The sequence below is a fragment of the Coniophora puteana genome (assembly GCF_000271625.1).
Source record: "Coniophora puteana RWD-64-598 SS2 unplaced genomic scaffold CONPUscaffold_9, whole genome shotgun sequence".
Lineage (NCBI taxonomy): Eukaryota > Fungi > Basidiomycota > Agaricomycetes > Boletales > Coniophoraceae > Coniophora > Coniophora puteana.
Genome location: NW_006913061.1, coordinates 1,210,835 through 1,222,599, shown reverse-complemented (window position 1 = coordinate 1,222,599; position 11,765 = coordinate 1,210,835). Strand labels below are relative to the sequence as shown.

The following is an 11,765-nucleotide window of genomic DNA, read 5'->3' as shown; positions in this document are numbered from 1 at the left end:
CATGTTGTCAGCCACTCAAAATTGTCAAATTGTTAACACTGACAAATTGATCAATTCACCCTCCTTGTTTTTACCATGGTTTTGTTGTCAATCATTTCAAAAACAGATAACATGTTGTTGCCATGGGTTTAGCAGAAAAACAGGTATAAAATAACCTTTGGCCAGCATGCAAACAAGTTAACATGATTTGCAAAACATATTGGATGTTTTTCTCTTTTATTTTTGCATGATTTTCCCCTCATTTATTTGATTGATTTTATACTTATTTTGGGTGAAAAACATGGTTCAAATATGGTAAATGTTTCTGGCATGTTTTGTTGCCTGTTTTGGCCAAAATCATTGTCTAATGCCCCCAGTGTCTTTTTCAGATGACTTCCAAAAATATCTACTCAAATGCAGTCAAAGGTGCGTCCGATTTTATTATTGCTTCAAACCACCCCGGGCCTGCCAGGACCTCTACCTCGGGCGACGCGATGGAAATGCTGCACCCCGAGAAGGACTCGTCGAATTCAGTGACTCGAGTCGGGCGTCTTACGGATGCCCCTGTGCCCATCCGTCCCCGATCCCGTCTCGACACTATTGCCGAGTGCGATGATACCCCGGGCGTAACCAAAAAGAGCTTGCCGTTAACAGCTGGAGCGGCCCCAGAAGATGCCAATGAGCGCAGGGGCCAAGATATCCCTCGAGACGAGTGAGGCTACAGGCCGCCGTCACCGACAAAAATCGGTCGATAAGGTACCTGCGCAAGCACGCAGCGCCATTGACGCCGAAGGGTTCAAGACCCCTCGCCAAGTAACCAGAGCAAGTAACCCGAGGCTAAAGAGCCCGGGCATCGCTGATGGAAATTGCTTCCCACATGGACCGTGGGGCGACAGCGATATGGAGGCCAATGACGCCGATGATGAGCACGCCGGCGAAAATGATAATGATTTTTCTGATAACCCCGATAACATACCGCAAGAGCGTGATGAGCCCACCATTAGGCACAAGGGACCTAAGACCCCAGGTTTTGACCTGCCAGGGGCACCCATTGACGAATCTACCCCGGGTGCACCCCGGGTAGGTGACACCAAAGGAAAGGCAAGGGCCGAGCCCAATCTTTACTATAAGAACATAGATCATGTCTCGAAATTATATGGCATGAACATCGACAGGCTGCTGAAGGAAAATGACAGCTTACAAGAATCCAATACAGTCCTGAACTGAAGGCTAGAATGCCTTGAGAATGCTTTCATCAGTTTGTTGCTGAAGGCACCCGAGAAAGCGCGTGTTGAGATGTCTGCCGCAGCAAAGCAGGACAATACCAGTAAAGGAAAGGACACTGCCGGAGAAACAAAGGCCAGCCAGCCAGCCTCACGACAAAACGGTAAACCAGCTCAAGCTCCACTCCCAAGGGGGAGCTCCGTAATGAGAGTGATCCGGGGTGATGACCAACCCGGCAACTCATCGAGCGATTCGAGCAGCTTGGATGATGACCGTGGACATAACAATAATGGCAAGTCTCCAGCTAAACGGGGTGCAAAGAAGCCTCCTGAATCAGATGATGACAACTCTAAATTGTCCGATGGCTCCGATTCCACCAACATATTTGAGAAAGGGCTAGAATCAGATCACGACAGCGACTTGCCTGAAGAAAAGCGACGCAAAGCTAAAGCACGCCGCAAGCGCCGGGCACGCATTGAAAAGCTTAAATATCAGCAGGCATTGATAAAAGAAGTGCCACCATTCACGTATCATGGTGAACTGTCCGCCGCTAAGTTCAAACGCTGGTCGCGCAAAATGCACAACTACAAACATCGTGGTTATTTCTCAAACAAGGACATTGTGCAGCATGCTAGCAAATTCTTGAGCGACCGTGCATACAAATTCTGGGAATGCGATGTTTGTGAGCTTAAAAAGTGTTACACACTTAAAGAATTCCTGGAGAAGCTTTTTGAATACATATTCCCAACCAACTTCCATATGCAACAGAGAGACAAATTTGATCAGTGTGCTCAAGAGGGACACCCAATCAAGGATTTCATTCAAAGGCTACAAGATCTGGCTGATACTATAGGTGATGACATCACTGAACGCAATGTGGTAATCGCATGTTGGAGACGTTGCAACTCATGCCTGCGAGCGGACCTCACAAGGGACAGGTATGATCTGATGACTATGACGTTAGACAAATTTGAAACCCAAGGTGAAGTGCTCGAGCTTTCCTATCGGGCTGAAATGGAAGAGATGAGGGGATTAAGCACACCTTACCAGACCAGAGGACATGCACCCCGGAACTTCGCCCAACCATGAACATATCATCAAGGCAGAGACCACCAACAATCCTTCCCCTCTCACTTGATGCGCTCGAACACCGTAAGCCCAGACGAGAAGCGCAACACTCTGCCACCATATCCAATGAACAATGGCAGCTCAAGTGGCCCTAGCCAAAATGGTTTTCGGGGCTCTAACTGTGGTTGTGGACAACCACAACCTCGGAGCTTTGCACTGCCTCATGGAACTCGCCATGATACATGGCAGGAACGGACTGGTGAGAAGCCCCCGTGCTTCACTTGCCAACAGCCCGGCCACTTCTTCAGGGACTGCCCAATGCGTCGTCAACTACGACTGCCGCCCGCTGTTGGTGTAGGCTCAATTGGGATGAGTGCGGCAGAAGTCCATCTCTCGGCGTTACAGGAAGGCCACGATCTTGGTCTATACGGCATAGGTACATCTCCTGAATTTTGTGAACTCACCGAAGCTAAATTGCTTGTCGCCAGGTCCCGCATTGTAGCCCAATTATACGATGCAGTACTGCTACCTCTCGACAATGAATCTGACCGTGAGCAGTTGCCATATATGAAGGAACACTTTGACTTATCAGAGATGGATGAGGAACACTGTTACCTGATAGATCGCCATGCTCGAGAATCATATGTTGTAGATTACTCACTTATTCTATCGGACACCTTCAATGTGGTGCACTGGCTAAACACTGAATGTGCAAACTCTTATCTCTGTGAGGATGAGGGTGAAGAAATCACTTCCCTGGACCAGTTGTACGCATCCGTCCTTGAAACAGCCAATACCTCTGAAGAACCCGAAGTTGAGAGTGTCAGTGACTACCTGAAATGTTGCTCTAACCAGTATAATGAATACACATTGGACCCTGGGTCCCTGGTAGACCCTATACCATCAAAAATGGGCAATCCAAACGATCCCTTTGACCCCGGTTGGGTAGAATGGGTCCCAGGGCATAGCGCTGAAATAGATGAATTTATAAACAACATAATGCACCTTGAGAGCAACCCTACTCGCACAACCAAGACGAATGCTGAAACAAGTGTGCTGACGGCTGGGCATGCAAACGAGTCCAGAGCCTCCGACAAAATGAGCGTGTTTGCAATCAACGCTGCGAACGCTCCGGGCAAACCTGCTGAAACAAGGTATTTAGAGCAAATGGCGGCGTGCGTAAAGGAGTGCGGTCGCGTACTGCCACGTCCAATTGTTGTAGCTGTGCATATCAGTGGAAAGTCCTGCTGAGCACTCATTGACAGTGGATCGTTGTCCGATTTTATTTCTACAACAGTTGTAGATCAGCTGAAGCTCAAAACTAAGGAATTGGACGTACCTTTAAATCTTCAACTGGCTGTGTCAGGTTCTCGGAGCAAAGTCAAATACTCTGTGTCCCCACTGTCCGAGTACCAGATCATAAAAGAGACTTGGACTTTTGACGTTGCTAACCTGGACTCATATGACATGATTTTGGGAATGCCATTCCTGTTTCAGCACCAAGTACTGCTAGGCTTCAATCCGAGTCAGGTGAACGTGCGCAGCACTACGTCATTACCAGTTCAAGGCACCCAAACAATCACCTTAGCGTCCCGAGCAGCAGAACTGCAGAATGATCGAATCGAGTCAATGCAGCACAATATCATGAAGTATGCTGAGGAAATATGCAAAGAGGCCAAAGACATGCCTCTGCCGCCACTTCTTGAGATGAACCATTGGATTCCACTAATTGATCCGTCAAAGAAAATCCCCTGGCAGGCATCTTGTTGCCCTGAATGTCTTCACCCACAGTGGATCAAAAAGCGCGATCCGTACATAGTGTCTGGACGGTGGAAATTCTTTAATGGCCCTAACGTGTCATCGCTGCTAATATTGGTAAAGAAATCCAAAGATGGTGAAGTTCGCATACGCACTGTCATTGACACTTGTTGGCGTAATTCCAATACGAAGAAACTAGCTTCACCCCTCCCGGACATTGAGACCATTCTTCAGAAGGTTGCCAGCCATAAATATAGGTCTTTGATGGATGGCAAAGATGCTTATGAGCAGATACAGATTGAACCAGCAGACGTGCAGAATTCCCTGTTTAACACCCCGGACGGAACGATGGTCAGCGAGGTAATGCAAATTGGTGATTGCAATGTTGGTGCAACATACCAGACAATCATGAATCAGATCTTTGCGCCATTTCTTGGAATTTTCATGTATGTATACTTGGATGATATTGTCATTTTCTCAGACAGCGCCGGAGAGCATGCCAAACACCTGAAGATTGTGATAGACACCCTCAGGCAGCACAAGTTCTACCTTAGTGCTCATAAAATGCAACTCTTCGCTGATGAACTGGAAATCCTAGGCCATGTAGTTGATGACGATGGTATCAGGATGGATCCTCACAAGGTGGATAAGATTTCAAACTGGAAGACACCCACAAACAAAGGACTGCTCAGCTCATTCCTAGGAGCGGTCGGATACTTAGCACCTGGGTGTGAGGGAATTCAAATTCATATGGGGCACTTGCACGCTTGAGCTGCCGCAACTTTGCCCTGGCGTTGGACGCCGACAGAGCAACGCACTTTCAATACTGTGAAAGAAATTGCGCACAAATGGCGCAATGTGCGACGGAAACCAATTGATAACTCGCCGGGTGCTGTCCCACTCCTTCTCGCAATGGATGCGAGCCTTACCGGCGGGAGTGGTGTCCTACTTCAAGGCAGAACCCTTGAAAGCACACACATTATCGCTTTCTGGTCTGCAAAGTTTATGCCGATGCAGCAGAATTATCGGGTACATGAATTAGAACTGCTTGCTATCGTTGAATCACTGAAGCAATTTGCTCACCTCTTGCATGGCTGGAAATTTAGGATATTAACTGACCACAAGGGCCTGGAGTGGATTAAAACCCAGGCAAACTTGTCGCCTCATCAGGCGCGCTGGTTAGAGACGCTGGAGGACTTTGACTATGATATGAGCATATCCCTGGTAAAAAGAACATTCTTGCAGATGCGCTGTCACGCTTGTATAGTGATGACCCCAAAGGTACGGTCCGCGCAGTGTCCGAGTACGTGCAGGCCAACAATGAAGGTTGGCCTTCGGCCTTGCTTCTGAACCTGGTCTCAAACCCGTTATATGTGGGTAACAAAATCTTCCTGGGCGCATCGGGCGCCGCTGCTTCAGCACGCAACACGTTCCCAAATGCTCGTCGAGTCCGGCTGACAGTGTGAGCACCAGGCAATGAGGACGTGGTGCATTCGCTGCACACGCCATGCGTTGGGCCGCCCAAAATTGACAATGACCTTGATGCTTCTACGCCTCTGAGCGGTGGTCAACCGCTGGAGGGCGAGGGTGATATAAACAGTGGTTCACCTCCGCATACTACACCAAGCACAACAGGCGCCACAGATAGTGAATCAAACTCTGCAATGCCACATGTGAGCTCATCAGATCTAGTAGAAGTGATCAGCCAGAGCAATCCAGAAAATAACATAGAGAATGATATACATCACCAGTATGGCCAAGACGCGTTTTTTGCGCCAATCGTAGAAAACCCAGCCCACTTCAAAAACTTCGAAGTTAACAACGGCCTCATATTCATGAAGGACAACGGATCATGCACGCTGTGCATCCCAGACGTGCAAGCAAGATCTGGATCCCAAATCCGTGAAATAGTCATTGACCAAGCACACTCAATCATTGGACACTTAGCTGGCACCAAAACGCTTGCCTACCTCAGAGAGAACATGTGGTGGAAAAACCTACGAGCAGACATCTACCAATACTGTGAATCATGCCAACTCTGTCAGAGAAACAAAAGTAGAAACCACGCACCATACGGAAAGCTCAAAACACTCGACGTGCCAACTTATCCTTGGGAAACAATTGGTATTGATTTTGTCGGGCCTCTACCCGAATCCAAGACAGTGAATGGCACTTATGACATGCTACTTGTGGCAATTGACCATCTAACATCCATGGTTCACCTTATCCCCACAAAACAGACACATACCGCCAAGGACATTGCTTTCCTCATGTTCAATAATATATATAAACTGCATGGTATGCCCAGGAACATTGTAAGCGACCGAGATTTGCTGTTCACCAGCGCTTTCTGGCGTGAACTAAATAAACTGGCTGGTGTTGACTTGAGAATGTCATCTGCATATCATCCCCAGTCAGATGGTGCCACGGAGCGAGCAAACTGTACTATCACTCAAATGCTTCGCATGTGTGTAAAGCCAGATCAAAAGGACTGGGCCAGTAAACTTGCAGAAGTCGAATTTGCCATCAATTCAGTTCGATCTGAAACTACAGGGTATGCCCCATTCACACTGAACTATGGACGAATGCCTCAGGCAATGACCTGGAATGTTGCTACTGAATACCCCGGTGTCAGAGTCTTTGCCCAACAGGTAAAGGACACAGTTATGAGTGCCCACGACACAATCCTTGCCGCTCAAGTAAAGCAAACAAAAGATGCAAACAAGCGACACACTGATGCTCCATTTGTTGAAGATGACTTAGTATATATTTCCACTGCACACCTATCAATCCCTAAAGGTCGCGCTCGGAAACTCTCACCGAAATTTGTCGGACCATACAAGATCCTGAAGGACTATAAGAATAACTCATACCTAGTTGATATACCTCCTCAGCTCAAGCAGAGAGGAGTTCATCCAGCATTTCATGCTAACCTGCTCCGTATCTATGTTCCGAATGATGACCGACACTTTCCGGGGTGACAGCTTGAGCAGATCTCCGAAATTGGAGCAAATGAAGAATGGAGTGTCAGCTGAATAGATGCGCACCGTGGCAAGGGACGTCGTGCCACATTCCGGGTGATTTACAACACCGGAGATTACGCTTGGTTCACTTATCACAAAGTTGAGCGACTAGAAGCCCTACAACAGTACCTTGAAGTAATTGGAGCCGACTCAATTAATGATTTACCTTCGCAACCCAACCCAGTGGCCAGCTCAGAGCTCAATTTATGTCTGATAGACTTGTGCCTTGATTCCTCGGCCAAAAATCAGGATAAACTCATCAAACTTCACCATGCCTCCAGTAATCATTATATAAGGAGCGAACCTGAGGCAATGTTTGAGCCCAATTTGCCACCCGCTTCTCCTAGAGTTGAGCCCATTGCTCCTCTTCGCCACTCAACTGTCGTGGATCACTCCCCTATCATCATATCCCCTCAGTACCATCCCGGAATCTCTGAGGCCCGCTTCAAACACTACCATCAACTTGCGGACCTCATCCACACCGGCGACTGGGACCCATATACCCATCACGTCAAGCAGCACTACCTGGACTACATCCTCCACTGTCAGGACCAGGTCCCAGAAGGACACCACTTTCCCCTTCCCATCACAACCAGCAACTCGGCTCCCCATAACCCGCCGGCGTCAGCCCCGCAGCCCCGCAGCCCCGCAGCCCCATGCTTCGGCTGCACCAGCCCCTGCTCTTGCCGCAGCTAACACTGCCCCAGCCGCAGCCCAATCTGCCACTGTCAACGCCGCTCCAGTACCCACAACCGCGCCTGCTGCAGCTCACCACGTAGTTGAACAGCCAGCCACCTACCCTGGGGCACCCAACAGGTTCCAGCCTTCGTACTTCCCTTCCCAGTACCACAGCGCCACTCCTTTCTACCTGCCATCCAACCAGCCTTATCAACAGGCCAGTGGCTTCTATGGCAGCTACCCCTGTGGACCCTATGGCAACTACTCCGCCACCAACAGTGTCAACTTTGGTGGCCAGCACGGAGGGTACCGCGGTGGCCACAGAAACCGGTACAACAACCCTGGGCTCGTACGAGAGCTGCGCCAACAAGCCAGTCGCACGGAGCAAATCATCCTGACGGATGCCGAGGCCAAGGCGAATGCTAACCTTGCTCGCCACCCCGGAGGCAATCGAGGCCACTTCCACAATGGCAGGCACAACGCACGCAGAGGGTGCGGTGCCCCCTTCAACAACCACTGTTTCCACCCTCATAGGGACGTTGACCGCCCCCACTTCCGCGCCGATGTTGATGCTGCCTCTCGTATGGAGTGCGACATCCTCCGAGGCATTGTATCCAACCTGATTTGTGAGTGTGGCTCTATTGCAAACACCCTGGCAGCCGCCAGTGTTGTTCTCGCAGGCAACAATGTTCTCTTGCCCATCCACAGCAGCATGCCGAGCCTGCAGTCCGTCTCAAACTTGAGCATCTTTAGCGCAGATTTCCATGGAACGGCCGGGCCGTCGGCAACACCCAAAATGAGGACATGACCATGCTCAACTTAATCGACAAACTGTCCCTCAACAACACCGCCAGACAAGCTTCCACTTCCCAGAACTCCACCACAGAAGCCAGCACTTCCAACACGGCCGAACCCACCGCACATGCTGAGTCGTCCCCGATGGCTAATGCCTTCTAGTTGCCCGCCTACTGTTTGGCAGGAGGGCGTATGTAGTGTCTCACTACTGTTTCTCTCTGTTTCCTTACTTCCCCCGGCCCATCCTCGTAATGTAGCTTAGCTAGTTTACCCGTACAGCACCCGTAGACTACTTAAGGACAAGATGTACATTACAAGTGGGCAGGAATCGATCCCACGAGTTTGGACCCGTTCTCTCCTTGCGTGAACTTTGATAAACCTCTAGTGTGAACAGTTCCAACTGCCACAATTTTGTCGTGTCTGCGCAGGGCGTGCAGGGCATCACGTGCCTCCTGCACGCATATCTTGACTTACCTCTTCTACCTCCTTGGGGGCTTCTTGGACTCTTACCACCACATAAGAGTAGAGTGTTTTGCACAACCCGCAAAAACTTGGTGTGTCTATACCACAGACATGTTTGCTCTATCACAAGCAATAGAAAAAAGAACCAAGTAACCAAACTTCTGGTCCCCCAGCCCTCTAGTACTCGTTGCCTCATTAAGTAACTGGGATGGGTGGCCCCTATCTTGGACCACCCAGACACTAAACATACTTACAGCTAGATAGAGGCATCCGATACTCATAAAAATTGATATGGGCAATTTAATCACTGTGAATAAACCTGAATTAAAATATGAGCCGAAAAGAACCAGAGAAAACTCACCAATTATTGCAATGATGTTGAGTACTATGGATATGAGGCACATAACTTGCATTTCAGCTTGAATAGATTTGTGGGGGGAAACTGTATCATTCAATTACATAGAATTCAAGGACATATTCCAACATGAGTATTTTGTGGATATATAGATATATCCCAAAATACCATACATATTCCCACAACTTCACCCAGTGGCTGATGCCTTGCGGATAGTCCCCCTTTCGCTCATGTTCTTGCTGCTGAATATTCAAGTACTAGTCATGTATTAACTATCAAAATACTAGCTGTTGACTATATGCCGCATGAGGCCACAGCACGCTGCACAGCTTGCGGGCCGGCTCAAGGCATGGCTAACCCAAATTGGGAAGCCACCCCTGAACTCTAAACCTTCAACTTGCGCCGGGTTTGCCTCGTCTCTGCGTGCATATTCCCTTCAAACCAGTCAATCATAGCATAACCAGCCAACAAAACAACTCACCAAGCAAATGAGGGTCTTCACAATGCCCAAAAGTGTCCAAGTCCCTGCAACAGAGCCACAGAGCCATGATACAGTGCCTGCAGTGCCTGAGCCTGATGGAGTGGGCTCTGGTGGAGCTGGCCCTGGACCTGGATGTGGGCAGGGACGAGGCGTGGCAGACAGAGGACGAGGTAGAGGAGGCAGGAGGGGTAGAGGAGATGGAAGGGGCAGAGGACAGGGAGGGAATGGAGGGGGCCAGGCAAGCACTGCAGGAGCCCAAGGTCAGTCACCCGCACATACAAGCAGCGCATCTGACACTGTGAAAGGAACAGGTCAGAAACAGCCTCAGGACACTAGTACTGCACCTGGTGAGCCTACCAAGCGACAGAGGACCAAGGGGGGAGGTCCCAAGCCATTCAAGACACCCTTCAAGACAGTGTCAGCAAACAAGCCTGAAGAATGCAAGCAGCCTACCTATAGCACCAAGCTCGTCCTTCCCGGGCTCCCTCTACACCTGCCTGGACTGCTCGCCAGCCCTAACCGTTGTAGATGTTGGTCATGGGCTGCAACAGATCGGGGAAGGCGTCAAAGCCAGTGTCTGTAACAGGTGGGACAGCACCAGGCTCGTTGCCGGGCTGTCTCCAATGCTGAAGCTCCTCCCACTTGCCTGGATACAGGAGGAGGCACTGGATGGCAAATTCGAGAGGGACGTAAGGGATGATCTTGACCGGTGTGCACTTGAGCTTCCTGTTTGCCAGCCATTTTTCCTTGTATATGGTTCCTGGGCAGTTCTCAACTGTGCACGCGGACGATGTAAGGTCAGAGAGGGTGGAGGGATGGTGTACAACCCAGCAGACATAACAAACACAGAGATAGACAATGAAGTTGTCCATTGAGAGCCCGAGGTGCTTGACTACAGTGGGGAATGTGGTGCAAAGTTGTTGAGACCTGGGTATGTGCCTTCAGGACAGCCTTCGGCAGCTTCAGCGAGTAAGAGACAGGTCCCCTCGAGCATAGACTAGGCTGCAGTGTGGGAGACACCATCACACAGAGTGAATACCCTGATGTACGTGTTGCAAATGGAGGGGTGGGCACTGAACGTGAGTGGTTGCTGGTTGTGACGAACGTCCTGATCGTGTACGTCTGAATAGTCGAATAGATCATCCATGGGAGCGTAGAGAGTGTCTTTGAGGGCTTGTTGAGCCTGGTTGATGGGCTCTTTGGGCTGGACCAGCTCCTCCTTGTCTTTGCCTTGATCCTCATTTTCAGAGTTGATATTGGGGGGAGGTGTGTGAGCTCGCATTTGCCGGGTGAAGAAGTTGTCATTGTTGCTGAGCTCTTCATTGCCTTCGTTGTTCAGAGACTGATTGTGGGCCTCCTCCTGGAGACCATACATATTGAAGAGTTCCTGCTGTAAGATGACAAAGTGAAACAAATGCTACAAGGAGGACCAATGGGCATACGCACCACAAAGACCTGGCCAACATTCATGATATCCTCAACATCCAGCCTGTCGTTCCCTGCATCACCGTCTAACTGCAGTCTTCCTCGTCGGCCTCATCGTAGCCACCCGGAGGCAACTCCCATCCCATGTCTTTGCCCTGCCTGTTCAGAGGCTCTGGTTGAGTGTTCTGAGCAGCCCCTTGAGTTGCTTGTTGAGCTGTGTGGGCGTCAAGGGCGTCGTGGAGCTCATCAGCCTTCTGATGTTGTTGCTTGATCTTTGGTTGTTGTTCCCGATATCCTTGGGGGTCACTCCCGCAACCAAAAGATCGACATGGGCACTTGACAAGGCCAATGACATTGGACATGGCTAAGGCAGCATGGAGGGGTCGATGATGGTGGTGGTCGAAGGCAAGAGCTTACACATATACGCCATCGGGCAGTTCAAGCTCTAAGTCCAGATAAATATGTCATTAATGAATATGCTGAAGCAAACATAAGTGGACAACATTGATTATGTAGC

General features: G+C 49.6%; 4 protein-coding genes across 4 annotated transcripts; 2 read left to right on the top strand and 2 right to left on the bottom strand.

The window, feature by feature from the left end:
- Positions 1-473: 473 nt before the first annotated feature.
- On the top strand, positions 474-1,206 carry CONPUDRAFT_155819 (uncharacterized protein; the record flags this gene model as incomplete). The annotated part of the gene is made up of 2 exons (XM_007772648.1): positions 474-691; positions 756-1,206. 2 exons carry the CDS (start codon positions 474-476, stop codon positions 1,204-1,206), a joined length of 669 nt encoding a protein of 222 aa, XP_007770838.1.
- A 6,158-nt stretch (positions 1,207-7,364) lies between these two features.
- CONPUDRAFT_155818 (uncharacterized protein) lies at positions 7,365-8,538 on the top strand (the record flags this gene model as incomplete). Its single annotated transcript, XM_007772647.1, has 2 exons — positions 7,365-7,596; positions 7,649-8,538. The coding sequence occupies 2 exons, from the start codon at positions 7,365-7,367 to the stop codon at positions 8,536-8,538; spliced, it is 1,122 nt and encodes a 373-aa protein (XP_007770837.1).
- Positions 8,539-9,840: 1,302 nt separating this feature from the next.
- On the bottom strand, positions 9,841-10,695 carry CONPUDRAFT_155817 (uncharacterized protein; the record flags this gene model as incomplete). Its single annotated transcript, XM_007772646.1, has 4 exons — positions 9,841-10,068; positions 10,103-10,119; positions 10,181-10,228; positions 10,344-10,695. 4 exons carry the CDS (start codon positions 10,693-10,695, stop codon positions 9,841-9,843), a joined length of 645 nt encoding a protein of 214 aa, XP_007770836.1.
- Positions 10,696-10,820: 125 nt separating this feature from the next.
- On the bottom strand, positions 10,821-11,610 carry CONPUDRAFT_155816 (uncharacterized protein; the record flags this gene model as incomplete). Its single annotated transcript, XM_007772645.1, has 3 exons — positions 10,821-11,213; positions 11,270-11,322; positions 11,373-11,610. 3 exons carry the CDS (start codon positions 11,608-11,610, stop codon positions 10,821-10,823), a joined length of 684 nt encoding a protein of 227 aa, XP_007770835.1.
- Between the last annotated feature and the right edge of the window lie 155 nt (positions 11,611-11,765).